The 26,302-nt window shown below is 40.4% G+C and overlaps 2 protein-coding genes across 6 annotated transcripts; both read right to left on the bottom strand.

Moving 5' to 3' along the window:
- Positions 1-1,693: 1,693 nt before the first annotated feature.
- Positions 1,694-17,017, bottom strand: slf2 (SMC5/6 complex localization factor 2). Of its 5 annotated transcripts, none has more exons than XM_078272520.1 (21): positions 16,865-17,017; positions 16,243-16,277; positions 15,396-15,934; positions 15,010-15,258; positions 13,049-13,094; positions 9,909-11,350; positions 9,710-9,792; positions 9,483-9,596; positions 9,212-9,379; positions 8,758-8,863; positions 8,581-8,668; positions 8,339-8,480; positions 8,123-8,210; positions 7,808-7,984; positions 6,242-6,336; positions 6,020-6,107; positions 5,756-5,881; positions 5,505-5,582; positions 5,295-5,381; positions 3,564-3,632; positions 1,694-3,397 (listed from the first exon to the last, which is right to left on the bottom strand). In XM_078272520.1, the coding sequence occupies exons 1-21, from the start codon at positions 16,897-16,899 to the stop codon at positions 2,510-2,512; spliced, it is 4,743 nt and encodes a 1,580-aa protein (XP_078128646.1). In that variant the 5' UTR covers positions 16,900-17,017; the 3' UTR covers positions 1,694-2,509. The 5 variants fall into 5 exon arrangements, with proteins under 5 accessions (XP_078128646.1, XP_078128647.1, XP_078128649.1 ...); XM_078272521.1 differs by having other exon boundaries at positions 9,710-9,789; XM_078272523.1 differs by having other exon boundaries at positions 15,010-15,216.
- A 606-nt stretch (positions 17,018-17,623) lies between these two features.
- LOC144532618 (phosphoglycerate mutase 1-like) lies at positions 17,624-21,861 on the bottom strand. Its single transcript, XM_078273483.1, has 4 exons — positions 21,575-21,861; positions 20,370-20,644; positions 19,384-19,564; positions 17,624-19,030 (listed from the first exon to the last, which is right to left on the bottom strand). Exons 1-4 carry the CDS (start codon positions 21,711-21,713, stop codon positions 18,861-18,863), a joined length of 765 nt encoding a protein of 254 aa, XP_078129609.1. The 5' UTR covers positions 21,714-21,861; the 3' UTR covers positions 17,624-18,860.
- Positions 21,862-26,302: the final 4,441 nt, after the last annotated feature.

Here is a 26,302-nt window from a genome sequence, read left to right as displayed (position 1 = left end):
CGCAGGTCATGTTTTGAAAGACGCTGTCCTATAGCTTACTTATGAATAAAAACGTGGTTTAATGTACGTAAACAATGATCAATGATTACCTAATTTCTCTCTCATATTGCTCCTCATAACCACTGAAAACTGTCAAGTCCAATTATTATGGACGTTATCTGACATTAAGCGTTTCTGCTTCACATTTTCAGCAGGGCAGCGGAGCGGCTGTGGGTTGACTCCCCACGGTTCTCATGGGGTTTATAAGTCATAACGTGAAAAAGCTTAACGTGGTTTAATGTACCTAAACAACGACCAGTTTTTAGTGGTTATGAGAAGCAATATGAGAGAGAAATTTGGTAATCATTGATCATTGTTTTTCCTCGCCACAGGCGCCAATGAAGAAGACAACGCTAATGTGAGATAACCTATATAATAGTTGGATTTCGGTTTAGTTCTTTTGACAGGCGTGTTCATTACAAGATATGGCCATGATAAATTTGGTGATCATTGATCGTTGTTAAGGTATATTAAACTTGGAGTTTTTTTTTAAACTAAATTGAGCTCGAGGTTTTCAAAAAAGTGGTGGGAAATGACTCATGACGAAATCTGGTAGGTACGAGTACCCACCGAAATCGAAGCCTATGCAAATGCATGTAAATGAGGCACCATTTAATTAAAAATAATCTACCAAACACAAATTTCCTTACTTTTTGTGCTAAATTTACATACAGATATCCAGCAGGGGACTCTCTCTCTCCAGTAATAAGACAACCTGGATGCTCAGTGACAGTGTTGTGCTTTGTATACCAAAGATTCAAAGCTTGTGTAGGATATGTTTTTGTGAGAATAAAGTGAGAGGCCTTAAGTTCATGAGCTGACCTTGTCATCTCTGCTTCTCTGGGTTATGAGAGGCCATCTGGTCTTTTAAATGGTAAGATATTATAAAGGGAGTGCGGGATATTGGCACTACCCGGGGAAATTATTAGAAACTGAGAAAGGCCTCTGATCAGGGGAAGCAGAGACAACAATGGAGCTGTGTCTAGATGTGTTTCGCAGTAAGTAAGAAGTAAGACTCAGGCATGAAATGACCTTGTTATGCCCCTTTTCTGCTCTGCAGAAGAACATGTAGCTACATATATCAAGCAGAATACACACTGTAAAACATTGATGAAACAGAGTATACAATTTGAGACACCTGTCTGGTTAACAACAGCACTGTCTGTCAATGTCAATCTCCGTGAGAAGGCCGGACCTGGACTACATCCAGCTGATAAGCAAAGACACCAACATGAAGAAGGCAGAGCCTAAGATGTATAAAAGTATGAGGTTTTTAGTTAGCGAGCATCAGATGCCGGACGGGACTTTGTCTGTTTTGCAAGGGAGAGAGATTAGACTTTTGTCTTGTAGGGATTTGATCCTTGTGCACAAGTTTGTATTCTGCAATATCATTCACTAAAGCTTTGATATTTATAACTTATCTATAAGCGAATCCTGTCTTGATTTGATTCTGGTCTACCATTTTAACGAACATTTACATTGTGTAGTGACCACACATTGGAGTCGGATAGTATCTGGCCTTTTGGGCCAGACCAGAACTGGTCAACGGTCACACTTTCTCCTACACTTGTCACAACCATTATTTGGACAATGTCTTCACTCAGTCGACACTATTCGGTGGATAGTGTTGGTTTAATAAAGGCAACAAAGACTGTTGTAAACAAAGTTTATTTTGCTATTTGGCAACAGCTATAAAAAAGTATTTTTTATCATTAGAAAAATATTTTCCCAAATTGGGAATTTAACAAAATGCAAACATTCAACACAATTATAACAAACAAGATAATATGTATCTGGAAACCTTTTAGAATGATTTAATAGGCCTTTTTCATTGTGAAAAAAAGCACAGGTGAAGACATTTGAATAGAACAGAGCCATTGTTAATGTTAGTGGTAACACCTGTGCTTTTCCTACTATGACCAGTCTACTGTGAAAAAGGCATATTGTTTTATAATAACTACTGTAGGCAATTAAACAATAATGGCTGAGAAACCTCATTGCAAGCTGTTTAAGATTAAAACTTTAACATGTTGCATAGTCAAGTAGATTTTGAGCATTGTGTCACGTTTCCACTTGAGGCTGATTTGCAGCATATCGTACATACTGTTGGTACATCAGCTTTTCAGTTACTCAGACTGAATTATTAACCATTATTGAGAAATGACTTAACTTTAACAAATGAACATAGCCGAAAGACAACAAGGATGTAAAAATGTCCCTCCAACACAGGTTGTTGTGGGCACTCAAATACAGTAACGTATTTAACATAGACGCACCCACATTTTTACACAGAAGTGTAAACAGAGGTGCAGTGAGAAGTCATTTACATAAGAACATTTTTTTTTTTTCATAAATATGCAATTAGTATTTATATTGACAATGAAACATAGGGATTAGGGATATAGGAGGATAAGCAGATTGAGTGCAAATTGATCTTAACATTAAGGCAAAAGCTGATAAATACAAATCTCTATGACACTAAATCACAAGCTGCAACCTGGTTGTGGTAAGACGTTTCTTTTGTCTCAACCAGGTTTTCAGTCTCTGCCTCAGTACACTCTTTTTCCAGCTCGTGTACTTGAGGTTCCATCTCTGGCATCTCTTGGTTCAACTTCCCATGAACGGTTTCTGTTGCTTCCTCCGTTTCCTTTGTGTCATCTATTGCATTGTCTCCCTCCATTTCTTCTGGCTTCATGTCGTCCCCCGTCTTGTTTTTGTCATCTATTGTGACGTCTCCCTCTTTTTCTTCTGGCTTCATGTCGTCCCCAGTCTTGTTTGTGTCGTCCATTGAACCGTCTCCCTCTTTTTCTTCTGGCTTCATGTCGTCCCCCGTCTTGTTTGTGTCGTCCATTGAACCGTCTCCCTCTTTTTCTTCTGGCTTCATGTCGTCCCCCGTCTTGTTTGTGTCGTCCATTGAACCGTCTCCCTCCATTTCTTCTGGCTTCATGTCGTCCCCCATCTTGTTTGTGTCGTCCATTGAACCGTCTCCCTCCATTTCTTCTGGCTTCATGTCGTCCCCCGTCTTGTTTGTGTCGTCCATTGAACCGTCTCCCTCCATTTCTTCTGGCTTCATGTCGTCCCCCGTCTTGTTTGTGTCGTCCATTGAACCGTCTCCCTCCATTTCTTCTGGCTTCATGTCGTCCCCCGTCTTGTTTGTGTCATTTATTGTGTCGTCTCCCTCTTTTTTCTTCTCATCCTCAGTAGTCATTATAACCTCTTCAGTTTCATTGGTTTCCTCTTCTTCATCCTCCTCCATCACAGGCCCCTCTCCACCATCACTGTTGTCCATCTCCTGCTCTTCTTGGCTGCTTGTCAATGTATCCACAGGCAAAGGCTGCCAATAGTCATACAGCTTACCCTACGGGAGGAAAACATAGAAATGTAAATGAGTATTATACAAACTTTTGACTTTATTAGAGGACTCTTAAACTGAACTAAGCTTTCTTTAACTGAATACTGCTTTTAACTTTTAAAGAGGAAACAAACTAAATAAAATATTCATATAAAAGTATGTATAAGACTACATGGAGAGGCCTGGTCCTCTGAAGGAGCATCTGCCACTTGGTGTAGATCCTGGCCACCAGGTCCTTCACCTGGAAGGAGAGGAGGAAGTTAGACGTTGTCAAACACACTGCTTCTGGAGAGCACACCCTCGTTTTAATGATTGGCTTGCATGACTGCATCTTGAAATCAAGTCAGCAATTTGTCAATGAATTAACGTATCATCGACAAATATCATAATTGAGTCTTCAAAATCTTTGATTTTCTTTTAGACTAAGCAATTCATTGATTAAAAAAAATGATTAGCGGATTAATATACAGTATAATTGAGAAGAAGAAAAAAATTAGTTGCAGCCCTAAGGCATATTTTCTGTTTAATAACAACATTTAAAAAGAGAAAATGATAGAGAAACATTTCAGGTTTCAATTCTTAGTAATTCAATTGTTGGTCATTATTGGTGTGCTACACACTTGTTGGATAGACAGACATGTTTTTATTTCTACCCTATACACGTTTTATTATTGACATTTTAATCTTGACATACAGTATTTTAATATTCCTAATGTTAAAAGCATCTCCAACCTCACAGAATAGTATACCCTCAATCTGGCCCTGAGGATACTGGATGATCCATCCCACCCACTTTTCTCAGAGTTTCCCCCCCCCCTCCCCTCTGGACGTAGATTTTGAATGCCCCTAACAAAAACCAAACGTGCCATTACATCATTTGTGCCGAGGAGCATTCAGTTACTAACAGATCAGACACAGGCACATAGACATTTTATAATGTGCACGATTGATTATTTATTTAATTATTTATTAAATCATTTTAGCTATTGGACTGATGGTTGCATGTCACAACCATTGCTGCGTTGTTGTTGTTGTTGTTGTTGATGTTTATATTCTGTTTTCTGTATCCTCTACGTCTTCAATGTTGTTGGATGTTTGGTGTGGTTTTTATTGTTTATTGTTATTTACTGTTGTCTGTGCTTAATTCTTAATGTGACTCCCTTGAGTGCAAAACAAATTTCCCTCAGGGCAATACAAGTTTCATTCATTTAAATTGTGCATATTTTATCCTACTTGTGTGTTTTTGACTATAGATGTCTGCTGTGTATTGATAAATCCCTTTGAATTTTGACTTTAATGCCTGGCTGCAAAACAAATTTTCTTCAGGATAATAGAGTTTAAACTTGAAAGCTTTCAAAAAGCGCAAACCTTTGTCAAGGCTGCACAAGGTCCCATATTATGATCATTTTCAGGTTTTCTACTAGAACATGTTAACATGCTTTAATGTTCATCGATGTAATCGGTCTGAATGTTTTATTATTAACACAATTAATTATTATTTAAATACAGACACACTCTGTTTTAGCGCCCGTTTCTCTAAGCCTCCATCCCAAAAAAGCCCAGTGTGCTCCGATTGGCTTGCGAGAAAAATACGGCGCACCTTTGCAAAGGTAGTTCTCAAGCCGTGGGTTGAGATACTCGGATGGAGGGCATAAGAATAATAATAAGAATATTCTAATGAGCCTGCATGTGACATATGAAGGGCTTGCTGAATCCCAAGTTTTCTGATCTAGGCAGCACACAACACTGACGCCGTTGTCTTATTTCAAGAGTCAGTTTTTCATGGTATGTCCCGTTTAAATGCATTGTAGAAAATGTAGACATTTTAATACTGCATCTGGATCTATATCAAAATGCACACTGATAGACACATACCTGAAGTTATTTTTGAAATCAAACTCACCTTGCTCCGGTAAAGACATTTCTCACTCTCTCTGATATCACACTTGATGTGCGTTTCCAGCTCACAGCACAGAAACAGCAGCTGCTCCTGAGAGCCAGAAGAAAAAGGCAAGACAACTTTAACACACCTCTTAAAAAGGCTCAGACATCAAAACACCCAATGATAATACAGCTGATAAATAACCCCTTGAGACCGGAAAAAAAGTCATACCTTTTGATGAGCTGGGAAGAACTGAAATTTGGAAGCTTCATTTGCCAAGGTCAGTAGGCTATAGCAGAGGTAGTAGGACTGTAACACAGGAGAAGTGGAAAGAAACTTGCATCATTCATTCACAAACACATTCAGTTAAAATTCTGTGATTACTTAAAACATAATAAAAAAAAGACTAGACATATAAAACAAGACAAGAGTGATCAAATTAATTTAAGGATGGAACATTTTGAAGTTTAAGGCATGCTCACCTGTTGGTCGAGGGTGGCCATGTACTCGTTGTCTTTATCTTTCGGACTTCTGCTGGAGGAGTTTAGCATGCCTCGGAGGAGGGTGGAGGGTTGCATACGGGGTAGGTACGGCCTCAGGTCAGAGAGCTAAGCACGGAAGAGAACAAGGAGCAGAGAACTATAGGTTACTGAAGATTGTGATGGTCATTTAGATAACTACATATTTCAACTGCTGGGATCTAAAGGAAACTATATTAGTTTAGGTTACACACTGAAACAGATTACCTGAAACTCGTTTTCTCTGGGCTTGTAAGTACAATTTCCATCCAACAGTTTTGAGATCATGGACAGGCTCAGATGTCCACGCAGTTGCCTATATAAACAAAAGTGAATACATTTTTCAATGTGCAATACAATAAAATCAAATACCTGAAAAAAATGGTCTTGTGTAAGAAAGAAATGGAGACGAGCAGACGAGAGGAAAATTGATTTTAAAAAAAGACTTACTTTCCACGTATGTCCTCAGGCAGCAGTTGAACTAGTAGGCACATGTTGTGGTGGTCATCTGTCAGATCAATAAGGGCCAGACAAATTCTGGGCAGCTAAAAACATTTTTGATAAATAAATAATTAGTTCAGTTAAAAAAAAAAAAAAAAATCATGATACTATGAATTAAAAGGTGAACAGGGTTCGTACACATTTTGGCCAGTGGATTTCCATGCCTTTAAACCAGTTTTCATGACCAAACATTCTGAGATTTCTGTGTATGCACCAGTGTTAATTTCGTTGACGAAGACTATGACGAAAAATATTCGTCAACAAACCTTTTTCACGGACGAAAAATAAATAAAAACTAAATAAAAAGTCAGATATGATGACGAAAACTGTGACGAAATATAACAGACACTTTAGTCAACAAATAAAAATGAGACGAAAATGTTAGGGAGGGACGAATGGAGAAGAGATCCAATCAGAACCACTCTTTTTTTGTGGGACAAGTTGGGAAGAAATCCAATCAGAGTGAATCTTTGAGGGTAGGTTGATTTATGTAGAAGCAGCAGAGCCATTTTAAAAAGCCGCGGCAAATACAGGCGCAACAGCTAAACAAACGCAGCAGCAGTTACACAGGAGGACGAGTTTGCAGAACTTTGCACAGTTTCGAGGACGTTTTCACAACAGTAAGGTTGTTTACATTATACTTAGTTGCACAGTCTTAGTTACACAGCTTTGGCTGATTTCAGTTGACTTTGCTTGTTAGCAACACGCTAACGTTTTGCAGTGCACCCGGTCCGAGGGCAACGACATGTCTCATGAACAACAGAAATGTCAGAGCTAGGTCTAGGACGGACCGTTAAGTCTGTGTCTGTATTGCATATTCAAACCTTAATACCGTTCCATAACAGACTGATGGATACTTCCAATGACCAAAAATTCTGGAGAAACATTTAGTCAACTAAATCCACTGTAGATTTAGTTGACTAAAATCTGCTAATATTTGGTCTACTAAAACTAGACTAAGACTAAAACTCTTATATTTAGTCGACTAAAAGATTTCAGATGACTAAAATAAGACTGAAACTAAATGGTGTTATTCAAAAGACTAAGAGTAAATCAGAATTTGCTGTCAAAATTAACACTGGTATGCACGAAAACTACATGCAATATATTAACCACAACAATTCCCAAGTACATTTTTGTACAGAAGGAATTGGCGATGAGTCAATATTATCAGCTGCCAGTGGGAGTGTATTGTGATGATACATTCATAATTACGTTTGTCATTTGACACACTCCTGCTGCCAAAATTTCAAAAGCAGATTCAAAGCAAATTGGAGCTAAAAAGTAAACTCCAAACATGTATTAAACATCTTGTTTTACTTTTTTCATTTTTTACAGTTTTGTCTGTTAGGAATAACAGTGGCATGCAGTCTAAATCAATTTGATAATTTTACATGATTTTTCGCACATTTGCCATGTAATGGTACAGACTGGAAAAATATTCCTATTAATTGAAAAGCCTGGAAAACGCAAATTTTATGACTTTTAAGGAATCTGAGGCATGTCTGAACTGACCATGGTGTCCCAGTCCCTCATGTTCTTGACAATTTTGTGCTGTAGAGGAAACAGTTCCACACTGGACTGGAGGATGAGCCGTGTGTCCAGGCCCAACCTTCCCACCACAGTTAGCAGCAACAGCAGCTCATCATCGCTGTATGCCCGTGGACAGAGGCCCATACAGTAAGACAGGTACTGCAGACGAGAACACAGGAGAAGTTGTGAATGATCTCAATGGTGAAGTTCTCTCTCTCTCTCTCTGCCAAACTCTCTCTCTCACAGACATGACAACAAACTCCTCCTATCAGACATCCGTTTCCTTTTGCATCTCACCTTCAAGATGTTGTTGCAGTTGTGTTCAGGGAAAGTGCTCTGTTCCCTGTTACTGGAAGGAGTCTCACTATTGATGTAGATGTCCTCCCTACACAAACACACAGAAATTCGACTACATGAGATTTAAACAAAAACATCAAATAAACAACTTTCAGCTCACAACGCAAGCTTTTACATAGTAAACAAGGAAATGAATGAAACAGGAACACTGCTTACAGCAAATCTCCCTCTGTGAATGGAGGCTGCAGATTCTCAAAAGGGAAGAGAGTAACAAACGCAATTCCCATATTCATCAGGACCAGCGCCACATCCGCCAAACTGGGCACCCACACTTTAAACAGCTGGCTTCCATTTTTCACTGAGGAAGCATACACACAGAAAAGACACACGTTAAACCGATATCGTTGAAACGATAATGAGAAAATACCAAAAGCTTGGGTGGGTGGCTGGGCACTCACCTATCTGATACGCAGCAGTGTACGCGATGTCACAGAGGGCCTGTAGTATATTTTCAGATATCATCCTCTCACTATGGACTGACATCATCTGACAAGATCAACAAAGAATTACTGCCAAAGTTCAGACAATTGGACAGAAATCCCTATTGACATGGTTCATATGTGCGCGGGGCCTACCTTGAATAGGAAACGGGTAACCTGAGTTGGACAGGGTGAGCGACAGTCGTAAGCTTCCTGGAACAATCCAATATTGACATGCAATCGCAGTTGAGCAGGGCTGGACCTGGGGAACGTAAGTGGAGAGAGAAAGCTTAGAGGAATTCATTAATTGGCAAAACTAACAGTCTAAAGCTTTGCTAATGAGCAATGTAGCGCCTGTGTCCACCGAAGCAGTTCTTGTTTCTGAGGCCAGCATGTTTTTAAATTCTTTGCAAAGGGAGCGCCGCGACACTATGCTACAAATGCCAGCAGTGTGACTAGGCAGAAAATGTTCATCCTGTGGGACGCATGAATGTGGTATAATCACATCACTGAGGACCATAATTACCAATATCAAATTTCATGACAATCACGTCTTCAGTTGTTGAGGCATGAAACTTCACGTGTATATCCACACACAAATACAACTCACCAAAGCAGCGTTTTCTGTGCTGTCCCTTGTGGATTGACCATGCATTGTCTGAGCTGCAGCGTATCTTGGTCAAAGATCTGGCCAAATTTCTCCAGGTTGAACACTAGTTCTCCTGGAGGCACTTCCCTGATTGCATTGGACATCAAAGAGTAGCGCTGCAGGAATTCCCTAGAAAACAAAGGACAACAAAAATGCAGATTACAGTTAACTACTGTGCAAGGCCTGGGTCCCAGTGACAAGGTATGTGTCAGTGTGCTTCTGCATGATTTACTGTTGTTCAGCGGAGACAACCTCCTCCTGGTTCTCCTCAGCCTCCTCGTATTCAGCTAATCTCAACAGGTCCTCTTTCCATGCAGTTTGAAGTTGCGTCTCAATCTCTTTCACTCTGATGGATGAAAAGAAAGTGGAGAAAATTAACTCATAAAAATATTTCATGTGCAGCTACTGTAGCTTTATATGAAAAAAGGTGATGGGAGTGACATTTTCTGCATAATATACTTTTTATTGGTGTTGATTTCCTTCAGTATCTGGTCGAGGTTGTTCTTGTAGATGCCTGACTTTGTGGTGGATGGCAATGGCTGCTGTGGGGAATACAACCAAAAAGATAATACAGGTTTTACTGGTCTTTTAGCTCAGCAAGTTGCTGATCATACATTCATAACTATGTGCAATAAAGACAAAACCATGTGAAGCTTACAGTTTTTGACTGGCAGCTGCGATTTCCACGTGTACTAGGCTCTGAGAGGGCTCCCTTTTCCTGCGTATCTGGAGGCTTAGTAACACGCTCCATAATCTCCTGCAAAGAAAGCAGCTGCTCCTCCTCACTGCTATGGGAACTCTCAGTTAGATCCAAATCTAATGCAAAGCTCAGGCCTAGGTCCAACTCTACATCTATAGGATCCTCTTCATTCACCAGCTTTCTATGCCCTTCACTTGCCTGCCTGTCCGGGAGCGGAGACTGAGAACAATGAGATGTAGCAGTTTCCGCGCCAGTCTCTAAAGCGCAGGGTCTCTCATTGTTGGGGAGGAGAGATGTGGGTTTCTCATCAGATTTAACACCCTCATTCTTAATCTGCCTTCCTGAAGAAGCGAAAGGGACGTTTTTGAGATCACCGTCCTTGGAGTGAATAGATTTTAAGTCCTCAAGTTTTACCCGCTTCAAAACCACAAATGGCAAGAATTGTGGTTGTTGTGCTGATGGCAAGGAAACGACTGGGGTGTCCACTGCATGAGGAGAACCAGTTTTGCGACACGAGGACCCAGCAACTGAGGTATTGGAGCTGGTCACTGTGCTGGATGACCAACTTTTCTCCGAGGTGGAGGATTTGATCCCATCTAACTTGGGCTTCGCAGTTTTATGAAAAGGGCCAACTACATAGGTCATGGGATCAGGGGTGAAAAGCTCATCTATGTCATTTGGGATTGCAACAGATCTTCGTGGGCGGACAGTCTTGTTCCGTTCTACCGTACGACAACTCAGAGAACCTGAATTTGTTTTTGAGGCTGGTTTGGGAGTGCTACTGTCCGACTTTCTGCTCTCCCCCACATGATTACCTCTGCTCAGGGTCTTGACTGGTAAGATGGAGGTACGGTGAGTAGGACCAGCATGGTGTCTGCCTACCTGAAAATGACGTGAGCTTCTAGTGTCTTGGGATACCTCAGAGGATAAGAAAGAGCTTGATTTATCCCTTTTATTGTTTTCCTCACTTCTTTTCTTCCTTTCTTCACCTGGATTTGAAGGTCTTAACTCTAGTAACTTCAAACTGTGATTCTGGGTGGAATTTATAAAGGCTTGCTTTGCCCCGATTGATGGTCGTCTTATACAAGGTTCTGGTGACAGTGATGCGCAGGATGACTGGGTGGGTTTAAATGTGGAAGACAGTTCCAAGTGTGTTGATTGGCCAGGTGCTGGTTCTGTGCACAGATAGCTATCTGTGGCTTTGGGGGACACTTTCAAACCTAAAGAATGCCTCGATGACGGCTGAGACAGCAGCGAAGTGCTGAGCGAGTTGCCATCAGTGGGCTTTGGTGTCTGTGCTTTGCCAGAGTTTATATCTGGTAGACACAGTTTCTTGGCACCGCCTCCACAGTCCTCAAACTCCCTACACCTCTTCTGAGATGAGCAATTCGAGACCACTTCTGGAGACAGAAAAAGACATGAAAAATATACTTTTTTTTACAAATATTGTCCACAAATATGAATACCAATGTCAGTGTTCAGCTGAATTGTACTATGCTACCATGTACAATTACCCATTTACTACCATTTATTTCAACAGGAGCAATGGGTGGCATGTAAAAGTAACAGCTTCTTTTGTAACTAACAACAGTTGAAGCTCACATCTATATTTCCAGGTATTTAGCAACTTGTAAAGAGTACAAGTGCCAGTCTCCCCCCCTCTGGCAGTGAAAGTGATTGAACAAACAGTGTCAAAGCAGTAGGATTCATAATAACGCCATGTTGCTGTGGTCTCTCCCCCCTCCCTGCCTGCCTATCAAGGTATTGGGTCATACAAGTAGACTGACATACCGTGTAACCAATCAGAGAGCCAGAAAAAACGGTCATGCTGTGAAGAACTGTAAGTGAGTAAGCAAGGTTGGTTGACACCACTTTGTTTACTCTTATGTAACAATGTTGTTACGAGTACAAATAAGCTGTATCTGCCAGTGCGGTAATGTTGCGACAGCCACCAGAACACAGGTATAATGAGAAATGCAGAGAGCTTTCCCTGGCAGTGATAGGCTTAGTCAGCATTGTGTGAACTTGTTTAGCAAGGGCTTGAATGTAACAGATATTCACTCATATGTAAAAGTTCCACACTCCAGCTTAAAAAAAAAAATGGTACTGTTGCTGGAGATGATCATCATCTAAGATGATCATCTATCTTCATCACTCAAGTAAAGTGAATTAACATGACATACCGGTCAATGACAATTTCAGTGTAGTCAAACTCAACACCGGAGGCCTGTACTACGAAGCCAGATTTGGCGTTAACGAGGTAACTTCAGGTTCAACCCAGGATTTTGTGTATCACGACGGTTATGTAGGAGATTAGAGATCAACCGGTGTAAAAGCACCGCCTACTGACCAATCAATACTCGATTGATAACGCCATCACTGTTCTTAGAAGATCAGGTGGAGCTCAGTGCGCAGAGAGAGAGAGAGAGAGAGAGAGAGAGAGAGAGAGAGAGAGAGAGAGAGAGAGAGAGAGAGAGAGAGAGAGAGAGAGAGAGAGATGCGCTCAGAAAATTTAAAACGCCGACAACCCCGTTGACATTCCATGATGGGTATTTTTATAAAAGACATAGATTTTCACCGGATCTTGTGCCTGACTGATTGGGAAGTGATATTGATAAGCGTTGTGATTTACGCATTTACAGCGTCTGCTATTTTTTTGCCAGCTTTCCTTCCTGTTTTAGGAAGCAGCGATTGTATTGCGTTTTGCCTGCAAAACCGTGTTCTTCATATTTATGTAGAATTATAATTTGCTCTTCTTATATAAAATATGCGGCTCTGGTTGATGTTTGCGATTGGTCGTGCTGTGCAAACAGCGCCTCTTTTATGTGAACATGCACACCGCTGGCTAGGGAAACCCTGGGTTGATTGAACTAGTTGATAACCAGCGTCATGACACAGGTTATGCGGGACGGCGGTTGTTAGGCTAGGTGAAACCGGATAACTGAAAGAAATCCAGGGCATGTTGATCTTGTTTCGTAGTACAGGCCTCTGATGCAACTCAACACCTGTCACTGCAGTGCAAACATTACATGCCAACAAGGTTAAAAGATTGCAGCTTTATGAGTGAAAGGTGGAAAAATTTACTTTGACGATATTACCTGGACTTAAGTTTTCACTTGAAGGTGCTTGTTTAGGTTGATGGTCCTAAAAAAAGAAAACAGTGGAAAAAAAAAAAAAAAAAAGCAATAACAGTGTTATATTGTATCCCATACCATCAAAGACAGAGCTACACCTGGGTCATGAGTTAAATACAAGGTACCCCCAGGATTCTCCAAGTTAAATTTAAGACTTTCACCTGAACAGGTACCATCCTAGCGACCACAGAGTATGAAAATGTGGACTCATGCTAACCAGAGTCCACACACAGCTTGCAAGTTTGGTCCAAAGTAGTAACAAAAAAGGAAAAAGTAAATGTAAGATGACTCTGTGCAAGGAAAAGAGAGCTACTCTTAATGTTCTTTTGCCTGTCGAGGGCACTCCTGCTCGGTTGATGGGTGGGGCATCTCATAATGTATACGTGTAATGGGTCCTCAACAAAAACATTGTGCTGATAATTGTAAAGTCATGTTTAAAATGACGTCACCACATCTGTCGTTTCCAGTGCAAAAAGGCTCCGCAACTTGTCGTGGCGCGTGGTCGTGCACCTCTGAATTTTTGTAGCTCGGTGCACGCTTTCACTCAACATGGTCGGCTGGGAAACTGGCTGATCAGGTTCGCCTGTACAAACATCTGTATTATTCTTTATGTACAGACCACAGGGAGCCAAATGACCTTAAATAAGGGGTCAGACACACCGCACTGGAAAAAGAAGAGGCATTTTGCTGGAGAGTGTGAAAAAACAAAAGTATTCTTAACAGTGGTAGAGGTAGGGCTGCACAATTAATAGCAATTTTATTGAAATCGCAATATGAACTAGTGTAATATCCAAATCGCAGGGGGGTCAAACCATTCTGAATTAAGTATTGTGGTGCTGCGGAGACATCTCAGTCTACAAATTGTATGTAGACTAAAGAATCTTTGTTTGGTACAGACCCCGCAAAAATCATACTATAATCATTTACATTTTTTTTTAAATTTCTTCAATTTAATGAAAATGAGACTAATGATACATAAATTATCATTCCCTCCAATATCGTGAATCATATCTCAATATCAGTCAAAATAATCGCAATGAGATATTTTCCTTATATCGTGCAGCCCTAGTTAGAGGTAGACAGTAATTTCGATTTGGAGATAAACGACGGAAGGTTAATAATAATAATAATAATAATAATAATAATAATAATAATACGTCAGTGTTTAACATGAATGTGTTTATTACTGTCGCCAGGCAGCCTGCTTTCCTTTCTCTCTCTTCTTCTTCTTCTTCTCTACTACGTTTTGCATTTCGGAGAATACTGCAACAAACAAGGCGTTGAGCACATAAACATCTCCGTGCATGCAAGAATAACGGAGGCGCTATCCTAATCTACGGCCCTCCTCAGAGGCATGACAGTCGCTGACATCTGCACAGTGGCATCTTAGGCATCTCTGTGCCCTTTCAACCATTTCTATCTGCATGATGTGTCTGAGTCCTCCATTACTCATTCAGTCGTATCCATGCTAGACGGCAGACGCTGTTAGAGCTGGCATTTAATATGGAATGACAACTACATCAAATTCCACGGTCAAGAGCGTAAAGCAAAACACTGATGTCAACCTTACCTGTCACACCAAACGGAGCAAGTTAACGTATCCTGTAAATAATTTAAATAACTAGCTGTTCAATTTTCACACTGCCCTGTTTACAAGAGACACTAAGTTAAATAAATATAAGTACACTGATTTACTAAACACCTGGCAAATGCTCTTTAAGCTATATCACCTGAATCTCTGTTTTAAAAAGTCATATTGCAAAGGCTGAGAACAACAGACCATGCTCTCCCCAAGTGAACATTATTTTGGCCCCAGTACCACAAGCCTGGCTTGAGACTGTGCTTGCAAAGTAATGATGATCAGCTCAAATTATATTACCAAAATCCTGAACTTGATGTTTTATAAAACGTGTGCCAAATTTTACCTGGCAAGGGGCAACAGGGCTGGGCATGATGGGTAAACTGGAACCACTACTCCCGTCAGAAGACTGGGTACTCGGAGAAGGCTGGTAGCCCCGCGAGGGACACTGGCTCTTCTCAGGACTCCCATCTTTTGATTGTGAGAGGGGCTGTGGGGAAACGTCTTGAACTGCACAGGTGTAGAATGATGGGGTCGGGGGGGGCCTGTGGAGCTGGATAGTATAAATGGGACTTCTCACATCGCTGGATTGAACCTAACAGAGTAAATGTTAAAAGCCACAACAATTCAGCATCACAACATTGCTATAGTGGAGTACAGGTAACAAACAAGACACTTTTTAAACAAATCTTGATTTCACTCATGGCCATATTAAAAAAGAGAAAACAATACCTTGTTTGATTCTGGTCTTTGTGCTCTTACATTTTTAAATCCTGAGTAGCACAAAGTAACCTTGGATTCAGTCCCTTGATCTCTCCGGGTGTGGGAGGATGGGGAGTGGTTGCTTAAACCCTTCTTGTATTGAGGGGATGCAGGGTAAAAGACACTGGGAGGCCTATTAGCTGTAGTACTATGAGTTGGCCTGACTGGAGCAAACCACGGTGAGTAGGAAGACCCTGGAGGTTGATGGTGTTGGTGCTGCAGAGGACCCAGACTGCCCCTTGGCATGGGATTGAACCTATTCACTAAGGGGCCAATGTTAGTTGGGCTGCTTGGAACAAACCCTGATGAATGGATTGGTCCTGGAGAATAAGGAGTGTGCCCTGATGGACACAGTCTGTCCCTGTGGCACAGCTCAGGGCTTTGAAGTGGCAACATTCTCCTAGGAGGTGGGTAAGAAAGCCGGTTGAGCTGAGAAGGCTTCATTGGAGTCTCCTGGAGTAAAGGTGTGAAATGGGTTCGGAAGCGCTGCTGGAATACAAGGTCCTTCACTAAAAAAAAAGAAGAAACATTTGTGCATTATGTCTCCTAATATATTTAGTGCCACTGAATGGTCAAGTGTGAACAGGGTTAACATGTTGCCAAATGTCAGCCAGCCAATATAATTTGATATCAGTTTTGAATCTGCTCCAGGAAGGAGGCAATGCATAATAACCTGTCTTACTTAGAGCTGCATGTTGTTGCATTCACTGTTTGCCATGTCGAGATGTTAAAATACACCATGAAAAACACAAATGCGTTAAGGCGAGTATCACGGAGTAAATACACTGTTATTTTCCGAGACAACACTTTGACCCACCTTTATTCCTCGGGGGAAAGTATTCTGTAAGAGTTCTGTAAGAAAGCCAGAGAGGGGGGAACTGATCATGTTTCGATCATCAAAAAGTTAGTCTTGTCACCAAGACGACAATAATGCAACTTAGCAGAGCAGTTTTTAAATAAGTAACGGTAACGTCAGATAAAGAACCAAGGTGTTGCAGAAACGACAGACCTAGCACGAGTTGTCTTACCACAGTCAACACATAGCTAGCTATGTCTATGGCCAACACAAGGAAGACACCTGCTAGTCCGTTTCTGCCAATCATATTACGCTACGTGACGGCACGAGTCCAGCAGACAATATGTGGAAGCTTCAGGGGTGAAGTGCTAACTTATTAGTTACAGTTAAATCTTTACATAGTGTTTGGCTCGCTTTCAGAAAAAAACAAAACATTAACAACCACGTATCTTTGTACTTTAAGAGCGTACATAATGGTCTACTAACAGTGCCTGGTTAACAAAATAAAACGGAATATTAGCAAGTCGTTACTGTTTCAGGAAGTGCTCTGTTTAGCTAGCTGGCTAACGCGCGTTCATCTTAGCAATGGAGTGCTGTCACTTGGGTAGTGACAAGTGCAAACAGAGTCCGTAGGTTTTCTTACTGAGAGTTTCCTTGATTTTCTGTTGCTCTTTTCATTTTGAGAATTAGACCGGCTGTCTTTAACCACAGACAGAGACTCAGAGCTCCACGGCTAAAATCATCTCATCAATATGATCCTCTCCCGCCTGCATCCGATCGAACAACAATACGCGAATTGCATTGCGGAAGTTGGAGTTTTTCTTCTTCTTCTTTGAGGTTTATTGGTGGTCGGGAAACAACGATTTGGTGCATTTACCCCCATCAACTGGTATGGAGTGTGGATCAGAATATCTACTATTTACAATATTCTAAATAATAATAATAATAATAATAATAATCAATCAAACAACAACAAAACAACAATCAAATACAATCAAAAATAAAAATAAAAACTCATATCTTCTCAATTTATTTTGTCTAAGATACTGAAATAGTAATCAATTACTTTTTTGTTCTTTAAAGAATATCTATTAGATCACACTGTACTTTTATTTCTTCTTTTTCTTCTTCTCTTTGTTTAACTGCAGCCGGCATCCAAAATGTTGCATTGCTGTTCCATCTCTTGCTCCTTAAGCTATTGCCATTCCTGGTTTATTTTTTCCAAACAATACTTTTTCCTCCAGATAAAGATAGAACTTTAAGTCCTGCAGTATTCCAAGTTAAAGGGATATTCCACCAAAATGGTTCATCGTCCCACAGAAGAATATATATATATATATTTTACTATATTTTTTGTCACCTTCAGGTATTTATGACCAACAAGACAAGCAGACACAACAGCTTTAAATTTGTATATTTATTACCGTCAGAGCTTTCAGGGTACATTTAATCACCACAGAGGGGATTACATTTGAAAAAGAAAAATGTCAATATTTTAAGACATAATGGGGCATTTCGAACAAACTCCTAGTAGACTGTAGGCATTTGCTGTAGGAATAGGAGCTGGAGGCACATAAATATGACACCAAGTGGCAAAGACAGTCCAAAGGTGGCAAAACAGAGTAACAAAAATAATAATTCAATTTAGACCTTTTATCTTCTGTTTAAATCATGCTTCAAAATGGTACTGTGAAACTGGGGGGCTATAATCCAAATAATGGATTTATCACTTATACAGTGCAATACTGATAGCAAATTGTCAGTTTAATTGTTCTGTCACATTTGGCTCTCAAGAGATTGCAAACTTACATCTCTTCATCAATGGAATGCATCAATAAAATTCATCAATGGAATGCTTTTAAGAAGTGAGATAGAAAATAAGTTGACCATCCTTCGCAGTCCCTTTCATTTAAAAAAAAAAAGTCTCATAAAGTCTTTTTTTTTTATTAAATTGTAATACTAGATAATAATTTTTATCCTGGGCAAGTAATGATGAAGTCAGTATGATCAGACACACATAGGTGGTATAACTTCCTTACCACCAACAACAAACCGAGGCCACAACAAGAAGGGTCATGTCTCACTCATTCCCCACTCTTTATCTTACATGTGTGTGTCGTAGCATCAAAACACGTGCTGCGGCTTGGATTTTTATTACTGACTGTGAAAGAGTGACCACAGCCAGGATTCCACTCCTTTTTCTGTAACTGGTTTAATTACCATTTAACCTGACATTCAACATCCCTGCCTAGGACACCACAGCTTAATGTAGTACACAGTAGTATACAAGTACACAGGGATGCATAGGGATCTTTACTACACAGATAATACACTGCCTTTATCAGCAATGTTGTCCATTTCAGTTCAATGCTCCCTTCTTAAAGGTTGTTATATTAATAACCCATTTTAGCAAAACATATTTACAATCTCTTGAGAGCTGTGGCTCTATATCTCAATCGTTCACCATCTACTATCCCTGACTGTACAAGTAGAGTGAGGTTGCCTTTGACAACAATCTACAGTGTACTCACCATGTATTACAATCGAAAATAAATGAGGATTTAGGAAAAACACTAATCTGAGGTCAGTTGTGAGGGACAACCTACTCTGTCATACACAGAGATAGCTTTTCTGTGTCTTTACTTCTTGGCCTTTCCTTGAGCAGCCACAGCCTCCATGGCTTTGCGTACGGTCTCCTCGTCTCCCAGGAACTGCATCGGCTTCACAGGCTTCAGGTTCTTGTCGAGCTCGTAGAGGATGGGGATGCCCGTTGGTAGGTTCAGCTCCATGATGGCTTCATCTGACATTCCTACAGGTGGCAGCCAGACAAACACAACTGTTAGATACATAAGTTAGTAAATGATCTCTATAGACCATTTCACAGTTGTAACCATAAACATTCTACATGGCCCCAAGTTGATTTCCTGTTGCAGTGTACAGTATGTGAATGACCTCAACTAAAAGGAAGTTAACAAGGGGCCAGGCTGTTGCATAGCAATGGAATTCCATTGAAAAAGGCTGTATGTACTATTCTTACCAAGATGGTTGACAACATAGGATCTTTGTGATAGAATTTAAGTGAAGGACAATAATAAATTGTATTTTGGCAAACTACTTGAATTTCCTTATTGCTTGCGGGGAAAATCTCATAATGCCACCCACCCTCCAGGTGCTTAACGATCCCCCTCAGACTGTTTCCATGGGCAGCGATGAGCACTCTCTTTCCCTGTTTGATTTGAGGGGCGATCTCTTCGTTCCAGAAGGGCAGAGCCCGTGCGATGGTGTCCTTAAGGCTCTCGCAGGAAGGAAGCTGGTCCTCAGTCAGGTCTGCATAGCGACGATCCTGCAAGGAACACCATCTGAATTTGTAAAAAACATAATAGAACAGAATAGAGACAGCAAAAAAATACTGGATCTCTTTGTTTTTAATCATTTTCCGTAGAAACTTATTGTACACATATTTGGGAATAGAAAGGGCCTAAATGCATTGAGTAAGTAAGAATGTCACTTTTAAAGCAACATTGTCAAGCAATATGGTGTTCCTTTGCAGGAATGAAAGAATCAGCTACCTTAGTGACACTCTTCTTATCAACATGTTGCTGATCAATTAGTTTTGACAGCCACGATTAGCCAGCTAAGAGTTACTACATCTTAACTTTGGAATACCATGTCCATGCAGACTTCTGAACAGTTTGTTTCAACCTTGACTGAACTTTGAACTTGAACCTAGCAGACCTCATTTCTGCCGGTCATATATTAACTCACCTTGGACATACTATTAGGTAACAACATTAGGGGATATGCTACCAAACAGTAAGGGACTGTATCTCTGGCAAGGGGCTGTCAGATATAATTTGCACTGTTGTATGTGTAAAACATATAGCTATTCAATCTAGCTGTGCTGTGGAAAAAAAATACCTTATATCCACTATTTACACTCTAAACACTCCAGTCGTTTCTGGTGATTTCACTCATTCAGGGTGACTCGGCTGATTATAGGGCCTGACTGCAGAGATCAGTTATAGTCATGCCTCTTCTTTGTTATTGCTTTGTGCAGTTAGTTGGTCAATATGTACAAAACCAGGTCTTTCCTAAGAGGCCAACAAAGCTCTTGGTTGTATGTATTTATTGTAGATATTATATCTTACCTTGCTGATGATACTGTAGTAGTCATGGTCTGGGCCCATGGGGGGAGGAGGGATATCAAACGAGCGTCTCCAGATCTTCACCTGAGCCTCTCCGTGCTTGGCGGCTGTCTCTGCCTTGTTAAGCCCTGTCAGGCCTCCGTAGTGGCGCTCATTGAGCCGCCAGGTCCGATGCACCGGCACCCACATCTGGTCAATGCTGTCCAGGACTAACCAAAGTGTCCTAGTGGCTCGCTTCAGCACGGAGGTGTAGCAAATGTCAAACTCAAAGCCGGCATCTGTAAGATTCAGGGAGTAAGAGATACTGGAGTTTAATGCATTTTGACTGCAACAGTTTATAGAAAATTCCACTTGGATACTGTAACTGTTTCTTTCAGCTTTGTTTGGTTAGTAAATACCCCCACAATTCCTTCTGGCAATAACAACTCTGCACTTGTTGCATTAAACATATCTTATAAATAAGACTCTGAAGAGTGTTAAGAGGCATTTAGGGCAATAACTAACGACTGTTTACATCATCATATCACTGTTTTTTACAGTCCACAAAAACTTAAGACAGTCAATTTACTGTCACATATGACAAAGAAAAACAGCAAATTATCACATTTGAGAAGCTGGAACCAGAGAATGTTGGTATTTTTCCTTGAAAATGACTGAAACGATTAATCAATTATCAAAATATTTGCTGATTCATTTTCTATTCCAGTAAAATCGACTAATTGATGAATCAACAAATGGTTGCAGCTCTAGGTTTTGCAGTCTGGTTTAATGAAGCTACTCTCAGTGTGGGCCTAGTGATTTCTTTCTGTTCTCCTGCTGAAAAAGCAGTGCATGATGTCCATTTAAGAAAATGACCCACACATTTAGGCTAATTGTATTTATGCAAATTGCCTTGCTTTCCAGTGGGTTAATTTTGTACTTTTTGCAGGCTGTTCTGGAGTCATAGACCAAGAGGAGCACATAATTAAAAAAGGATCCTACTTTTATTATGAGATATTCTATGCCTGTATAAACTCTCCTGTCGGCCCTACCACTGTACCAGAGCACCCACATAAAGGCATCACTTCTGCACGTTTGAACATCTTCCATTCCTAACACGCTCAGGGGGCGGTCGACGGTCTGATGTAGGGGCCATTATGCAAGGCCCTACAGTATTTCAGAGACAGTACAGTAGATGATAGGAGAAAATTAAATTAGTTCCCCCTCACCTTTCAGGGCCTGTCCACCTCTCTTCGCCTCCTTTTCCCCGGTTTCACTCAAATCTGCATCGAACCAGCCGCAGAATCGATTCTCTTGGTTCCAGTTGCTCTCTCCGTGGCGAATTAACACTAATTTGTAGACAGCCATGTTTGATTATAATATATTATAATATGTTTTATTTATTTATGCGAAGATCTTAAATTAACAATTCCCCACTTCAGAGAAGAATACAGGTCCACTCCACTCGTTCGCTGTCAAACCGGTGAGGACTTTTGCCTTTATCCCGTGGATTGGTTACTCACACACTTCCTGGTTTTTCCAAACATCCAATGAGAGTCCGCTAAAGAACGTATCGTTAATTTCTCGACCAATGACAGCGGTGGGCGTCAGCGGCGGGGTCTGTTCGCCGACCTTCATACTGTGCGTTGCACTTTATTGACTTTTCATTGTGTTTCTCTATTACCCTAGCCTGGTGGAGGGCGGAGCCAGACTACTATTACCCCACATCTATCTATCTATCTATCTATCTATCTATCTATCTATCTATCTATCTATCTATCTACAAGTTTGAAGTAATACAAGTAATACTAGTGAGAAAGTAGATATATAAAAAAATACACATACACACACACACACACACACACACACACATATTTATATATAATTTAAAGAGGTGATTATAACTTCTTGTTACATGGACAGCTGAACCAATTGTTGCTTTTCCTCCTTTTCATCTGTAGGTGGTGACTTTGGCCACAAAACATTTAACTGCAACTGTTCTAGTTACTATAGCCCAGTAACTATACAAATATGAAAACACCAAATTACAATGACCAGGAGCAGTACCATGTCATTATAATGTAAAATGTGCATCTTTGATGTACTAAAGAAACACAGATTTGAGAAGAAACAGTAAGCTACATTTGAATTAAGAATATGAAAGATAGGAGGTGTGACGTAATAATTACAATATGTCAGAGCACTAAAGATCCAGGTTTGAGCAGGGACAGGTTTATATCAGTGATAAAAGGAAAGACCTGTACTCAGATTTATGGATGCATTTTTGGTCCTATGTGGAGGAGTTTTTATTGGAGTATTAAATACTGCATTTGCATTGCATATTGGCAAACAAAACCTCAGTTTGTAACACAAAGATTTATAATTCTGCATGTACAGTATATTAGCATGTTTGCATTACTCTTTATTTATTATTGGATAAAAAAAAATAAAAAAATAAATAAAAAACTTGCACCTACAGTTGCACTTACATGTGACTCTTTGTAGTTTGGCTTATTTGAAGCTAATGTGCTTGCACTTGATGTCCGGAGTTTGACCCTTCATGGTTGAAAGCACTTAATTGGAAGTCGCTTTGGATAAAAGCTGCAGCTAAATGACATGTGATGTAATGTCATTATTTATTCTTATCATTCTTTTGTATTTATCTGCTGGAAACTTAATTATTTCATGCTGATGGGTTTTGTTGTAGTTGTTGTCGTCGTCTGGGAACGGTGTACTGCTGACTGTATGATGTCAACATTTTTTTCTGTTTCCCCCCTGGTCAAACAAAGCTCCATTTTCCTCACTCAGAATGTGAAAGGATTCATTCTTCACTCCATGATGTTCTGCATGGGACAGCAGTCACATGCATTTGTGAAAAGACAACTCAACAAATAATATAGCCCATTATATGATAAAACAGGGTGAACTCCAAGAGAGGGTAAAAGAGTTACATGGGGATTTTCTCAGCTGTTTTTTTAGCCACTTAGAGTTAAATGAAAGGGTTTTTAAAAAGAGTGGTTTGACAAAACCTAACCCAACTCAAGTCCACTTGTTCCTTTTTTAGAGCTTTCTCCTGGACTTTATAAACTTCATTTTTGAACTAGACTAGACAAAGCAAAGGAAACTAGCACCCTGGTATAACTCCCAAACTTGCAAATTAAAACAAATCTCACGAAAACTTGAAAGTAAATGGCATTCCACCAAACTGGAAGAATCTCGTTTAGATTGGCAAGACAGTCTGAAAAATTATAGGAGGGTCCTCAGAAATTCCAGATCAGACTATTACTCATCACTAATAGAAGAAAATAAGAACAACCCAAGGTTTCTTTTCAGCACTGACTGTAACCAGGCTGACAGAGCCTCAGCCACAGCTCTATAGAGTTCAACAGTCCCGCCCCTCCTCTGAGAGACCTTGGGTTTCGGAAGTAAATTTCCCTTTCATTTCTCCCATTGACGTCTGGAAAAATCCGTATATAAAGAGTTTTAGACCATGCCTTAGGCTAACCAGGTGGTACGTGACTCATAAGCATACAACGTATCATTTAATAAAAAAACAAACAGAAAATCCCAAAAAAGTCAAAGGTACAAGACTGTGTACATATCGTCATCTCAGAGCGAAGGAACTACTCATCCCATAAACCACCGCGCACCACTGAACAAAGGAAGCTAACGTTATTTTAGCTAACAGCTAATTCGGCTAACCGCTAGCTGAGACAGCATGTAATAACTTTAAAAGACCCTCAAAATAAAACCTGAAAATAACCGTTAACATATATAACAGCTGTTACGTCAGTTGTAGACGGCTTTACCCAGTGTTAAGTTTGAGTTAACGTTATTTTAGACTGAATCAAGCTGTCAGCTAGCGGTTAGCCGAATTAGCTGTTAGCTAAACTAACGTTAGCTTCCCAGCAGAGGCTAACGTCAGAAGCCGTCATGTCGGCATGCTGGTTTTAAGTCTACCATCGACAGTTACGATTTTATGGCTTATACTCCAATTTGTCAATGGAGAAATTGCATTGTATTTTTACTTCCGGAACCCGCTGTGGGCGGGACTGTTGAGTTCTACTGAGCCATCTATTCCTCTAGCTCTGAGTAGTGATGACTTCATGAGCTTCTTTAATGATAAAATTATAACAATTAGAGATAAAATTCATCACCTTTTGCCCTTAACTTCTAACGGTTCAACTTTAAACGCAGGACCGCTAGAAAGAACAACAAGACCTGATAAATACTTAGACTGCTTTTATTCTATAGACCTTCAACAATTAATGCTAAAGGTCTCTTCAGCTAAGCCATCTACCTGTCTCTTAGACCCCATCCCAACGAGGCTACTTAAAGAAGCGTTACCCATTGTTAACACTTCATTACTAGATATGATCAATATGTCTTTATTAACAGGTTATGTACCACAGTCATTTAAAGTAGCTGTGATAAAACCTCTTCTGAAAAAACCCACCCTCGATCCTGAGGTCTTAGCCAACTATAGACCTATATCTAACCTTCCCTTTCTCTCCAAGATCCTTGAGAAAGTAGTCCCTAATCAGTTATGTGACTTTTTACATAGGAATAGTCTATTTGAGGACTTTTAGTCAGGATTTAGAATGCATCATAGCACAGAGACGGCACTGGTGAAAATTACTGACCTTCTAATTGCTGCTGACAAAGGACTTGTCTCCATACTTGTCCTATTAGATCTTAGTGCTGCATTCGACACTATTGACCATACCATCCTGTTACAGAGACTGGGACATTTAGTTGGCATTAAAGGAATCACACTAAGCTTGTTTAAGTCCTATTTCTCTGATCAATCTCAATTTGTTAATATTAACGATAAATCCTCCAAGTACGCTAAAGTTAGCCATGGCGTTCCTCAAGGCTCAGTGCTTGGACCAATTCTATTTTCCTTATATATGCTTCCTCTAGGCTATATTATTAGGAAACCCTCAATTAACTTTCACTGCTATGCAGATGACACCCAATTATACTTGTCAATCAAGCCAGACGAAACCAGTCAGTTAGCTAAACTTCAAGTGTGCTTTAAAGATATAAAAACCTGGATGACCTACAATTTTCTGATGTTAAACTCAAACAAAACTGAAGTGATTGTGTTGGGCCCCTCTGGCTACTCTGGATGGCATTGCCCTGGCCTCCAGCACTACTGTCAGATATCTAGGAGTTATTTTTGATCAGGATTTATCCTTCAACGCCCATCTAAAACAAACCTCAAGAACAGCCTTTTTTCATCTAAGTAACATTGCCAAAATTAGGAACATCCTGTCGCAAAACGATGCTGAAAAACTAGTCCATGCATTTGTTACTTCCAGGCTGGACTACTGTAATTCCTTACTATCAGGTTGCTCAAATAAGTCCCTTAAGACTCTCCAGCTGATCCAGAATGCTGCAGCACGTGTTCTGACAAGAACTAAGAAAAGAGATCATATTTCTCCTGTATTAGCTTCTCTGTATTGGCTTCCTGTAAAATCCAAGATTTAATTTAAAATCCTTCTCCTGACCTACAAAGCTCTAAATGGTCAAGCACCATCATATCTTGAAGAGCTCATAGTACCTTATTGTCCCACTAGAGCACTACGCTCCCAGAATTCAGAGCTACTTGTGGTTCCTAGAGTCTCTAAAAGTAGAATGGGAGCCAGAGCCTTCAGCTATCAGGCTCCTCTCCTGTGGAACCAGCTCCCAGTCTGGGTTTGCGGGGGCTGACACCGTCACCATATTTAAGAATAAACTGAAAACCCTCCTCTTTGATAAAGCTTATAGTTAGGGAGCGAGTAAAGTAGAGTAGAGGGAGGCAGGCCAGTACAGCTCGATCCAGTTGGGGAGAGTTCTAGCCCGACCAGGCTCCTCTCCTTAACCTGTCTCTCTTAGTTATGCTGCTATAGTTCTAGACTGCCGGGGAAGTTCCTTCCTTCCTGTGACACACTGAGCTGCTCTCTCCTCTCTCT

The sequence above is a fragment of the Sander vitreus genome, chromosome 17 (assembly GCF_031162955.1).
Source record: "Sander vitreus isolate 19-12246 chromosome 17, sanVit1, whole genome shotgun sequence".
In the NCBI taxonomy this organism is placed as follows: domain Eukaryota; kingdom Metazoa; phylum Chordata; class Actinopteri; order Perciformes; family Percidae; genus Sander; species Sander vitreus.
Note: the sequence above shows the minus strand (reverse complement) of the source record. Positions and strands in the feature narration are given on the sequence as shown.

Bases quoted from the DNA above. Each gene is read 5' to 3' on its own strand.
- slf2 (XM_078272520.1), bottom strand. From the start codon at position 16,899: ATGAAAAGAGCAACAGAAAATCAAGGAAACTCTCA. The intron at 5,583-5,755 runs GTGAGCATGCCT...CCTGTGTTACAG, and splicing joins TGGCCACCCTCGACCAACAG to TCCTACTACCTCTGCTATAG. The intron at 5,382-5,504 runs GTATGACTTTTT...TCTGGCTCTCAG, and splicing joins TCTTCCCAGCTCATCAAAAG to GAGCAGCTGCTGTTTCTGTG.
- LOC144532618 (XM_078273483.1), bottom strand. From the start codon at position 21,713: ATGGCTGTCTACAAATTAGTGTTAATTCGCCACGGAGAGAGCAACTGG. The intron at 20,645-21,574 runs GTGAGGGGGAAC...TGAATCTTACAG, and splicing joins AGGTGGACAGGCCCTGAAAG to ATGCCGGCTTTGAGTTTGAC. The intron at 19,031-19,383 runs GTGGGTGGCATT...TGCCACCTGTAG, and splicing joins GATCGTTAAGCACCTGGAGG to GAATGTCAGATGAAGCCATC.